The sequence below is a fragment of the Schistocerca nitens genome, chromosome 6, assembly GCF_023898315.1.
Source record: "Schistocerca nitens isolate TAMUIC-IGC-003100 chromosome 6, iqSchNite1.1, whole genome shotgun sequence".
In the NCBI taxonomy this organism is placed as follows: domain Eukaryota; kingdom Metazoa; phylum Arthropoda; class Insecta; order Orthoptera; family Acrididae; genus Schistocerca; species Schistocerca nitens.
In genome coordinates, this window is record NC_064619.1 from 183,680,535 (window position 1) to 183,693,545 (window position 13,011).

Sequence of the window (13,011 nt, forward strand, 5' to 3'; positions counted from 1 at the left end):
AGCTGCATGCCCTCGGGAAAAATTATGGCTGTAGTTTCCCCTTGCTTTCAGTCATTCGCAGTACCAGCACAGCAAGGCCGTTTTGGTTATTGTTACAAGGCCGGATCAGTCAATCATCCAGACTGTTGCTCCTGCAACTACTGAAAAGGCTGCTGCCCCCCTTCAGGAACCACACGTTTGTCTGGCCTCTCAACAGATACCCCTCCGTTGAGGTTGCACCTATGGTACGGCCATCTGTATCGCTGAGGCATGCAAGCCTCCCCACCAGCGGCAAGATCCATGGTCCATGGTTCTCTCACAGCATTAAGAAATTTCATAACCATAAAGCAAGTGAGTTTCTTAGCTTTCATATCTCCCCCCCCCTCCCCACCCCCCCCCCCCTCCCCAATAAAATACCTGACTCCTCCTTCCTTTTCAAAAAGTTTAATTAAGTACTGTAAGTACATTGTTAAAATTATGCACAGAGCTACTTTCGAAAATAAATCAGGAATTAAGAACCAAAAAAGATATGTGCATGGGACAAGTTGAATGTGGTGTCTCTGTTAGGACACTGGATCCAAATGGTCAGAGGATGTAGACACAACCAGTGCAATGAAGTGGCAAACATTGTAAGAGACACATTTTGCATCACGGTGTCGTATTTTGCTTCCTCCTAATCATACCTCAAAAAATATCATGAAGGTAAAATGAGGGATTCATGCTCAGATGGAGGCTTACCAGCAATCACTCTTCCCATGAACTACCAGCAAGTTGGACAGGAAAAGGGGGTGTCAGTGGCACATAAAGTACTCTCCGCCACACACACCATATGGTGGCTTGCAAAGTATAGATGTAGATGTAGACTAGATGTTAATGAGAATGAATTCCTATATATCTTAATAAATTTATCACAAACCTATCAGTATTAAAAGTGCTACAGAAAGATGGTGGTATAAAACACACACACACAAGAAGAATTATTGAACACTGATGTTTGTCAGAGGTGGAACAGAAATAAAATAATTAATAATTGATGATTACACAAATGGACAGAATACATGCATAACTTAATCTGGACAATTTTGTCGGGTGGGGGTGGGGGTGGGGGGAGTAGGAGGGAGAGGGGAAAGGGAAAGGGCAGTTCCTAAGTTCGAAACTCTTTCTATGGTGGTGGTAATGTAACTGCGAAATAGAACTTCCAGTTACAGATATTTCTGGTTTCTTTATGGTTAATACCAGACATGAATTTCAAAGCAGAAAAGACTTTCATTGACTTAGTAATTTAAAAAAATGTCTTTTCACATACAAGAACTGCAATGGAGTACTTACTACCTATGTTCTCATTATGTTCTGCATGTTGCTTGTTGATGCTGACATTGCTCCATATATTATGGCAATGAGGAGAACTAGAACACTGCAACTGATGAAGCAGCGAGTCAGTCAGATTCTTGTATTCTTCATAGGATCTGTTTTGTTCTTTTTGCCTTGTAGTTAGATCCACTAATTTGGAGTGTCCCTTTTTCATTCTCATATCCACCAACTTGCTGACTAGGTGTTCCACTTCTTCTTCCAGAGCTTTTGCTTGGGCTTCCAACTGGACTGCCTGCTTGAATCAGATTATATTTAAGAAAAAATTGATACGGTGTACTATACAAGCAAGTTATACCATCACAATGAGGCAATTTTTGCTTCCTTAAATGAGTGTTTCTTATATTGGGAAACATAGGAAAAATTTTTGCATATAAGCCTGCAAGCTTTTGAGGCCATCGTCACTGATCATAAAAGCTTTGACCTTCTTTAGAATTTTACTGGCATCCATGGGTGGCTGAATACTGTTGAAAGGCATTGTTACAGTCACTTACAAAAGGCTATCTTCCTGCACTTTTTTTTTTTTAAGAGAAATGGAGTTATTAGGTAACCTTCAGGTTGCACTTGGTAGCCACCATCATTGTACAAATACTGAAAGTAGATACTGACTGGAGGGGGGGAGGGGGTTGCATCCAAAATATTACTACATACATCAAAAAAGTTTTGCATCATCCCAGTTCTTTCCCAGAACTCCTCAAGGTAGTTGTTGACTGTGGATATTGTATCAGAGACACAGTTCCTTTGACTGTTTAGAGATGTCACTAAATCCACCCAAAGATTTAAACAACCACATGAGCAGTGCCTATTAGATGGAAGGGGTCCGACAGCTGATCAGTTCCGGTCATTCCACCAGGAAGGAGGCACATGGCTTGTGTTGTCTGTAGTTCAACCATGACTAGACGGTCAATACCATGGTTCGATTGCATCCACATTGTTACTTTGTGCCAGGAAAGGCTCTCAACAAGGGAAGTGTCCAGGCATCTCAGAGTGAACCAAAGTGATGTTGTTTGGATATGGAGGAGATACAGAGAGACAGGAACAGTTGATGACATGCATCGCTCAGGCCGCCCAAGGGCTACTACTGCAGTGGATGACACTACCTACGGAGTATGGCTTGGAGGAACCCTGACAGCAACGCCACCATGTTGAATAATGCTTTTCGTGCAGCCACAGGACGTCATGTTACGACTCAAACTGTGCGAAATAGGCTACATGATGCACAACTTCACTCCCGACATCCATGGCGAGGTCCATCTTTGCAACCACGACACCATGCAGCGCGGTACAGATGGGCCCAACAACATGCTGAATGGACCACTCAGGATTGGCATCACAGTCTCTTCACCAGTGAGTGTTGCATATGCCTTCAACCAGACAATCACTGGAGACGTGTTTGGAGGCAACCCCGTCAGGCTGAACACCTTAAACACACTGTCCAGCGAGTGCAGCAAGGTGGAGGTTCCCTGCTGTTTTCGGGTGGCATTATGTGGGGCCGACGTATGGTGCTGGTGGTCATGGAAGGCGCCATAATGGCTGTATGATACGCGAATCTGTCCTCCGACCAATAGTGCAACCATATCGGCAGCATATTGGCGAGACATTCGTCTTCATGGACGACAATTCGTGCCCCCATCATGCACATCTTGTGAATGACTTCCTGCAGGATAGCAACATTGGTCAACTAGAGTGGCCAGTATTTTCTACAGACATGAACTCTATTGAACATGCCTGGGGTAGACTGAAAACGGCTATTTATGGACGACGTGACCCACAAACCACTCTGAGGGATCTACGCCAATTCGCCGTTGAGGAGTGGGACAATCTGGACCAACAGTGCCTTGAAGAACTTGTGGATAGTATGCCACAATGAATACAGGATCAATACAAGAGGACATGCTACTGGGTGTGTACAGCAATCTGGACCACCACCTCTGAAGGTCTCACTATATGGTTGCACAACGTGCACTGTGTGGTTTTCATGAGCAATAAAAAGGGTGGAAATGATGTTTATGTTGATCTCTATTCCAATTTTCTGTACAGGTTCTGGAACTCTTGGAACCGAGGTGATGAGAAACTTTTTTTGATGTGTGTATTATTGTGCTGCATCTGTTGTTCTTACTAGGTGTTTACTTCTGTCCATGAATTAGTTGAACTATCAAAGAATGAGTACAGTTTCAGTAGAGAAGATAGCTACATGCTTCCATCTTCATGACTATCTGCTATCACTCCAGTAAACAACTAACCACAACAAACATAAACAGCTGCCAGAGCTGACAGGAAACAACAGAGGGAGCACAACAACAATCATATTTTGGATTGTCCCCCCTGTCAATATTTTCTTTCAGTATTTACCCAATGACAATGGCCTGAAGGTTTCTTTTTACAAAATAACTCTCTGAAAAGGTACTGGGAAAATAGCCTTTCATAAGTGAATGTGACACTGACTTTTGGCAGTGTTCTCCAGAGACACCAGTGGGTCCCTGAAGATCCCAGCAGATGATTCAAAACATCTAGCAGTGAAGAAGTTGAAGAGAAATATGAGGTGACCTAACAACTCTGAAGATTTTATCAACTGTGCGTAGTTTGTGCAAAGTCTTATCTTCTTAAAGTCTTTTATATGCCTTGTCTACTTATCTCTGAATTAAGCTATCAGTAAATTATGCCCCTTCTGTAGTGCAGTTTATAGGAAAAAGGACATAACAAAGAAATTCGTCTGAATCAAGATTTCTAAGAATTCTAAACAATGGCCAAAGTACGCATATTAACACATCAGAGTAAATATATCAGTGGTCTGCGTTATTTTACAACAAATGAAATGGTTAGACTGCTATTCACTGACTTCGTACCAATCTACTCATTTCATATTGTTGTTATTTCATCCCAGATTTTCCCTTGTTCAGTTTTCTTATACATATGCATGTTATGATACACAGGATGTCCCAAACATTTAGGGTAAAAATTACACAGATGGAAGGATATACTATAAACTAAGCATTCCGAGATAAGGAACAAATGGCTGAAAATGAGTATTTCAGGAGGCACAAGGTTTCGAATGAGTAATGTATGTCAGGCATGTGTTTGTATGTACACTGCTTATGTTGGTGGCGCTACATTGAAAAACAATACACAATCATCTGTGATGTGTCCATGGTGGATTTTCTTGTGGGCTTGCATGAAGTCTTTTCTGTATGACACACCAATAGAAACTGATATGGTACTGGATGGCAAGGTTGTAGCTGCATGTCTCATAGTTTTACACACCCTCATAATGCAAACATTTAGACTGTCAGTTGTTACTTTGAACAGTTGCTATGAGAAAAACAAACTGAATATTCATTGCTGACCATTAGTCCCTATCTATAAGTGCCCAGTTTAAGGTCATCAACTGTCTGTATTATTTTGACCATAAAGTTGTGATAGAACCTAATAAGATTTATAATTTAAGCAGCAACCAGCCACAAGCAAGGTTTGAAAAAGTTTATTTACACTCAAACCATTACCCATCAGATGAATTCGCAATTGGTAATAATGGCTACCATCGGCTATTGAATGGAATGACGATAATGAAAATTTGTGCCTGACCGGGACAAGAACCCAGATTTCCCACTTATCGCGAGCAGTCACCTTACCATTTGGCTATCTGTGCACAGCTCATGCCCAGACCCAAACTTCCATATGTCATCAAACCAAATTTTCACTGTCGCCATTCCATTTTACAGCCCATGTAGCCATTATTTGCAACTGCGAATTCATCTGATGTGTTTTGTAACAACTGTGGTCACCGCAGTGCATCGTCGTCTGAATAACACAGGCACTGCCATATTGCAAACAATTACTGGTTTCAAATTTATAACAAATCTGTCTTCAGATGACTCTTACAGCTTTCCTTTCTTTCCAGCTGGGACCTCAATTTGTACTCATTACTGGCTTGGTGCAGTGGATGTGGATGTTTCTGCCCAATGAGTTCGTCCTGTATATGTGTTATGTATTATAAAGTTTACACATGTTTGTCCTGTTTAATTCCCTGTAAACTACGATAACATGCACCATTTTATGTTTTTATGATAGCTTCACAGAATGTTAGAGTGATGATCCCAGCAGGAAAGAATGGAAAGCTGAACAGCTGTCTGAAGACAATTTTGTAATAAATCCACAACCTTGAATGCTTAGTTCCACATCTTTAAGACATTTATTAAAGGGCACCTTCTGTATGCCATGAGCTGCATCAGAAATATTTATTTGCAAACCAGATTTCAGGTTTATGACCCCTCATCAGTGGCATCTGATACATAGGAACAAACAACTGTAATGTACACCGATTTCTACAAAATGACAACTGTATGTATAGTAGCAGAAATATAGGTCTACTTCCATTACATACCTCTATAGCAGTGAGATCCTTGTCTGTTAATACAGTAGGATATGAAATCTGTTCTACAACATAGTATACAGGTTGTCATGTATGTTACTGCAGTCAAATCTTAGGCAGTGACAATCCTTGATCATGTCTGACATACTCTTATATAGTGTAAACATACATAGGATTGACAAAAAAACAGGTAATGTAGGCTCTTTGACCTGTCAGTTCCATGTTTACACTGTATGACAGTTAGGCAGTGATAATCCTTGATCACATTTGACATAAGATTTGGTAGCAGTAACATACATGACAACCAGTAGACTATGTTATTGGACGGATTTCATATACTACCATATTAAGTAACATGCATGCTACAGTGGTACATAATGTAAGTAGACCTATATTCTGGTACTATATATACAGTTGTCTTTTGTAGAAATCTGTGTATGTACAGTTGTATATTTCTGTGCATGAGATGCCACTGATGATGAGTTATAAACCTGAAAACCAGTTTTGGCAAATAATCATTCCTAGTGCAGCTCATCGTGTATAGAAGATGCCCCTCAATAAACCCGATACTGGTAATGGTTACAGTTAAATAAACCTTTTTCAAACCATACTTGTGGCTGATTGTTGCTTAAACTATAAACTTCAGAATTGTGCTACAGCTATGTTTCTCAACATGTCAACTTTTCATGAGACAGCATATGACCAGAATATTTTAAGCTATAATTCAGTTATGAGATAAGCCTTACCTTTACAGTATTGTGAACTGATGTGAGGTTCAAATGACTTTGGGCTACTTCTTTTGCTATTTTTGTTTCCACATTCTGCAACAAGTCTTCAGTTAGAGCTATACGGTTTGCCATATCCATCTGTTTTGAAAGATGACCATCAGATGCTGCCTCACGAAGCTATTAACGAAAATGTCAGAGGTTTAATACGGTAATGCTTAAAAATGACAAAGCAATACCAAAAAGACTACTAAATTAAGGAGGCCATTTAAATTTCTCTCATGGCAGTAATCATTATATGTGACAGGAATAAATATTATAGCCAATACTGAAATATTACTTTTGTAACACCATATACACATGTGTCCAAAATTAAAGCAACAAACCACTATTTCTCTGTGTTCTTTCTAATTCATGGTATAATCATACAAACTGCCAACAGATGTCTGTACAGTCGCAATCTGCATGGAAGGTAGCATTCCAGTCAATGGACAACCAAGCCAACGATGACTTCTGGGAACCTATCAAATGGGATAGTGTGTGTTGGGTAGTCCCACATCCACAATCACTGTGAGTACAGTCACAAACAGGGCAGTATGGCGCAAAGAAGATGCCTACTAGGTGCAAACTGATGTGGCCCAACTGCTTAATGTGAATCATTCTGTTGTTTCTCGGGTGTGGCGACAATTTATAGAGACTGAATCAATATACCAAAATCCAGGGCAGGGTCAACCATGTGTGACATCAGAAAGAGAGGAATGTTATTTAGCTGTAAGGGCATGACTGTACCGCCTTAGTACTGCACAGCAACTGGCATTTGACCTCACAGCATCCACTAGACATACTGTATCAAGACAAATGGTGACAGAAGGTTTTGACAGAGCAGCCATTATTGTTAGAGACCTGCTGTATGTGTACCTCTGATGGAATGTCTAGAGTAGAGTTATCAATATGCCACCTGGACGTTGAACAGTGGGCCAATGTTCTTTTCACGGATAAGTCCCAATTTGGTCTGGAGAGTGATTCTCCAAGAATTTACATCTGGAAGGAATGTGGAACACAATTTCAGGATCGTGGAAAGAGATTGGTATCAAGGGGATCCTTAATGGTGCCACTCAAATAAGTTTTCCTCAAATTTTATGAGTGAATTGGCAAGGTTTAACTGCTGTCAGGTATTGTGATGAGATCTTGGGACTCATGCAGTTGTTGCGAGGTGGTGTGGATCCAGACTTCATACTGATGGACCATGATAGACCTCATAGAGAACAGGTGGTTAGACCTCATAGAGAACAGGTGGTTAGGGTTTTCTTGGAAATGAAAAATGTTGCATGCACGGCATGGCTTGTTCACTCTCCTGATTTGCATCCCATAGAGCAGGGCTTCCCAACCTGTGGTCCGCGGACCCCTTAGGGGTCCGCCGGCTCTTTCTAGGGGGTCCGCGACCACCTTTCACCAAATCGTGTAAAATAATGAGTAAAATTGTTGAATAAAAATGTGAAAATCAAATTCATCACTATTTTTTTTCATGTGAAAAACATGTGTACTTTTACTTCAGGTCGTATCCCCAAGCAGCCTTTGCGGTTCCAAAGTGAGAACGTATACGCAGTTTAGTGCCGGAGAATGCGGCTTCTCTGATCGACTGTTTTGCAACAATACGCGGGTCGTTTGTGCGCCGGCTCACAGTGCTAGATGCGCTGAAACCTTTTACGCATGCGCGGAGCGAGCTTTGTCGACCAATCATAGTACTCGCTGGCACGTTTGCAGCCCCAGACATCATTAAATGTTAAACTTGCTTTGTCAGTGCACTACCTATTTCATAAGTCGAGTTTTGACCAGTTTACTACTACTAACATGGATCAGTGGCTGAAGTCAGAATCACTGAAGAAGGCTGCAGTTTCTACATCGCCTTCACAACAAGGGAAGTTTCCAGTTGAAATGAATGAGGAGGGAGGATGACCAAAGGAAGACTTTACATACATTTGAACATTTTTCTTTGAATTTCTCGAAAAACCACACACACACACACACACACACACACACACACACACACACACACACACACACACACACACACGACTGTTACGAAATACGCATGCTCCTTACAGAACAGTAGCCAAATAGTGGAAGTGAACAGACCATAAGCAACAGCTTGTCAACAGCGAACAGTTGGGATGTGACGTTGATTGCTCTTGGAGGAAGAAAGCTCCATCGTGTGAAATTTCAATTACCATGTAATTTTAATCAGTGTTGTTTTCATTCATCTCTAAACCAAAGACTATTGATACTTCGTGGGGGGGGGGGGGGGGGTGTCATTGGGAACATGGCACCTGCATTAAGAAGCTTTCAGTTCCCATGGGTTTCGCTCTGAAATTTGAAGTTACTGTGCTCTTGACTGACTAGGGGTCTGCCATGGATTTTCGACTGAAGAAGGGGTCTGCCAGCTGAAAAGATTGGGAAGCCCTGCCATTGAGCATGTCTGGGATGCACTAGGGAGACAGGCTGCATCATGTCAGCATTCACCAACCACTCTCCAAGACTTGTGAGCAGTTCTGCAGAAAGAATGAGCCGTGTTGCCTCAACATGAGATTGATGACATAATTCACAGTATGTCCCATCATTGTTGGGCATGTATTGCTGCCAGAGGTGGTCACACCCCATATTGAGCACATTAACCAGTTGTCAGAATGTGTGTGCAAATCCATTATGCAAAAAGCAGTTGTTTATGTTCTGTATTCTTTACATTATTTCTACTTTACTATCACCTGTTTATACTGTTTCATGGCAAAATAAATGCAACCTTGCAAAATTTCCATTTGTTGTTTTAAGTTTGGACACCAGTGTATATTACCAAGTATTGACTTGCCTTCTTAGAACAGAGAGCTGAGAGTAGCTTTTAGCAAGTTTGATATGACCAAGTACCACAAATCACCATACCTTAGAAGGTGAAGTGGTGATAAGGAACAGGTATCATTGCCAGGTTTAGCCTTTATTCTTGTCATGTGCACAAGCTCCTCACTGTGACATCAAGAGCGACGAGTCTGCTGTGCAATTATATCAAAAACAAAATGGCTCTGAGCACTATGGGACTTAACTACTGTGGTCATCAGTCCCCTAGAACTTAGAACTACTTAAACCTAACTAACCAAAGGACAGCACACACATCCATGCCCGAGGCAGGATTCGAACCTGCGACCGTAGCAGTCGCGCGGTTCCAGACTACGTGCCTAGAACCGCTAGACCACCGCGGCCGGCTATATCAAAAACAGAGTGTTTGGTTAAGCAATATGTGATTGGTGTGGTGGCTGTTCAAGGTAAGTGCATGGGCATTGTGCAGTGTAAGGAAATGGGGGAGCTACCTGGCTAGCCACTGCAGCCCAGCAATCTGGAAAGCCCCAGAGTGATAAGGAGAAGGTGCTGTAATGAGCTTAAGAAAGTGAAGCGATATGACCAGAAACTGACCATGATAGAACTTAAACGTATCATATTCTCTGGAAACACTAGAACTGTTTCCAAATACGCTGCAAAAAATCGAAATAAAATGTTGAATAACAAATGATATGACACACAATATAAACTTATGACACACAGGTGGTTAGGACTTGGTATCAGCAAGGGAATGATCTTGTCTAAATTGTTGTTGAAGAAATACACAAACTGTTATAAATAATTTACTGAATAATTCATAGAATAATGCAAAAGCAAAGATTCCTTCACATGCATATCACAAATGGTTACCATCAGCATCACTGATTTGCCATATTATTGCATTATCTGGAATTTATTTAGTAAGAATTTGGATAATGTACTGGCCTTTCACCATACGTTCCTAGCTCCCTATGGCCATCTGCTAAAGCAGTGAGTTTCTTCCTTCACTCATTTACTTCTCTTCCAAGCTGTCAACCCTGCCACGCAACCGGATACCTGCATACTGCAGTCGCTGGCTACCGGTACAAGACTATAACTTGGTCACAAGCGATGCTTTCGCCGACCTAGCCTCACTCTCAGTCTTAGTGTTCTCTTCATGGCGTCAACATTGACTTCTGTTCTGTGCCTGCACCCTGACGGACACTCCATGTGGCAACGCTAATTGGAAAGTTTCAATACACACCAGTGCCATTCTGTCTCTACACATACTATGCAGCCAAGTGTGTAAATCAGTGTTTTGCATTATGCCTTCTGCCAGAATATGATTAATTCCACATCCCATATCAAAAAATATTGATGTCATACTGCTGATAGTCAGGGATGAGGTTGTGATTTTGTTCAGTGTCCATTATTCCTGCTGTGCCGTGCCTTCAACTACTGCCTTGTGCTGCACCCAATTAACAAAAAAGTATGTCATATATGTTTGAAATACATAGATGTTGTAATATATATAATCCAACAAATAGTGGTCAAGCTGTAAGTTACTACACTGAATAAAGTAGTTGCTTACATGATCTAGGTTTTAAATATGCAGGCAGCACAGGTTTTATTGTCTTTGGTCTTAGTCTCTTGGTCGGTGAAGTCGGTTTTAGTACTGTCTCTACAGCCAAAGAGCCACTTGGGCTTAAGCATTCCTTGGGACTTTGAAATATTTCAATGTGTACAAGTTTGGTGCTTAGAAATACAGAATCTGCCAGAAAAATGTATATGCACTTTAAGGAACAAAAAGTATTATTTGTGTGTTTATTTTACTTTAAATGTTCAAAATGTTCACCGCTTGGCAGCTATACACATAAAGGAATGATGAGTGGTCACCGCTACTACATCAGTCAATGTCACAGTGGAGATCGCTGCACATGTTGCTGTAATCTCCTGGTAAAGTTCCTCCAGCGTGCATGGCTTATGTTGATAGACCTTATCTTTCATAGTCGTCCGCCCCCCCCCCCCCCCCCAAGTAAAAGTCCACAGGTGTTAGATCTGGCGACCATGGAGGGAACTCAATGGGCCCTTTTCGTCCAATCCAATGCCCCAGAAATTTGTCATCCAGGAAAGCTCGTACGGCTAGGTGGTAGTGTGGTAGCACCCCATCATGTTGGCAGAAGACCTCTTCATCAGCTTGTAATGTCCCCACAGAAAATACCCTCTACCACACACCAATTAATCATTGTCAATCAAACCATCCACATTCATTCACTTTGGAAAAGTATCTGATCTGATTTTCTCGTAACATATGCGGCGACAGCTAGACGACGCCAAAGTATTTTCTAGCGTGTTTATTCTTTGAAAAAACAGAGATGCATATATGCATTCTCCATGGTTGTTAGAGTGGTAACTAGGACAGCTTCTAGAGTATGGATTGAGGGATTGACGTGTTTCTGAGAGATACATATTCTGATTCTCTTCTCGCTAAATCGAGCCACTTAACATTTGTGCCACTAGCGGTTTGTTTGAAGAGAGAGAGACTGTAAAAGAAAAATAATTAAGACGTGGAATCACTGGAGATCTGGACATGTAATGGAGATGGATTTAATACACAATTTCCTTCATAAATAAGGTTTGTGACTGTTTGTTCCGGGGTGAATGAACGAATGAGTTTTTTCTGAACCATTTGATGATCACGTTGGCCCTGTAATTAGTGGGGAAGTTTAAGCTGTGTCGAAGAGAGCCTGCAATCACTGAGTCTGTGTTAAATCGCCCAAAAAGGCTTCGTACACATCTGGAATTAGCAATCTTTCGTAAAAGGAACAAATTGTCCACACGATTGATTCTCCCGACTGAATACAGTGTTTAACAGTAATAATAAATGTAAAGATCTCTTACAGCAAGCCAGCCGCTGATTACCAAGACGAAGGACTCCACCAAAGATCCTATTTGGCTGATTTCACGTAATGAAATATTATATTAAAAACTGTACATAGATAAAGGAGAGAAAGAGAGAGAGCGAATGAAAATAGAGATAATACTAATAATCCTCCATTAGTCTAACTTTTCGCCTGTCTTATCACGGATCAGCCAAGACACGCGAGGCCCTTACATTACTGTATAGATTTATGTGTGAAGGTGAAAGGGTCTTAAAGGCAACAGATACACGTCTATACAGACAAGACATTACACAAAGTTAGCGGCTAGCTACATTCATCATCTATTCTTAGATGAAGAGACGACAACTTATTATTCTTGTTAAAAGCTCCATAAAGCGCACGTATACCTGGCAAAACTGATGTGTGTAACATTTCCAGGTACACTTCTCCAGTGACAATAGCATCAAATAAAAAGGGTCCTATTAAGCCCCTAGATGACAATCCACACCACACATGACCCCTGGTAGACTGACCGCTTTATCCACATAAACATGTGGATTTTCCAGTGCCCAGTACACAATGTTATGCTGATTCACGGTTCCATTAAGTTTAAATTGTGCCTCATCACTCCACACTACCTTCGTCACAAACTGTTCATCATAAGTTACCATTTGCTGGTATTGTCCGCAAAATTGCATTTGGTGATCAGGATCGTCATCATTAATCGCATGCAGTATTGTGGAATGTAAACTTTCCACTTTGCAGCTTTCGGAATGCTTCATACACTTGTACTGCTAACCCCCACTTCATGTGCACATTGCGTAGCAGGCTTCTGTGGAGAATT

At 41.2% G+C, this 13,011-nt stretch overlaps 1 protein-coding gene across 4 annotated transcripts in view; it reads right to left on the minus strand.

Annotated features, from left to right (window-relative positions):
• LOC126262288 (TBC1 domain family member 31) overlaps positions 1 to 13,011 on the minus strand; it is a 296,133-nt gene that overhangs the window by 11,996 nt on the left and 271,126 nt on the right. The window contains exons 18-19 of one of the 4 annotated variants that reach the window (XM_049958808.1): positions 6,463 to 6,621; positions 1,309 to 1,582 (exon numbers count right to left, since the gene is read on the minus strand). In XM_049958808.1, coding sequence (XP_049814765.1) covers positions 1,309 to 1,582; positions 6,463 to 6,621 — 433 coding nt within the window. Of the gene's footprint in view, positions 1 to 1,308; positions 1,586 to 6,462; positions 6,622 to 13,011 lie in introns of all 4 variants that reach the window. The other 3 variants (XM_049958809.1, XM_049958807.1, XM_049958811.1) reach the window with 3 other exon arrangements.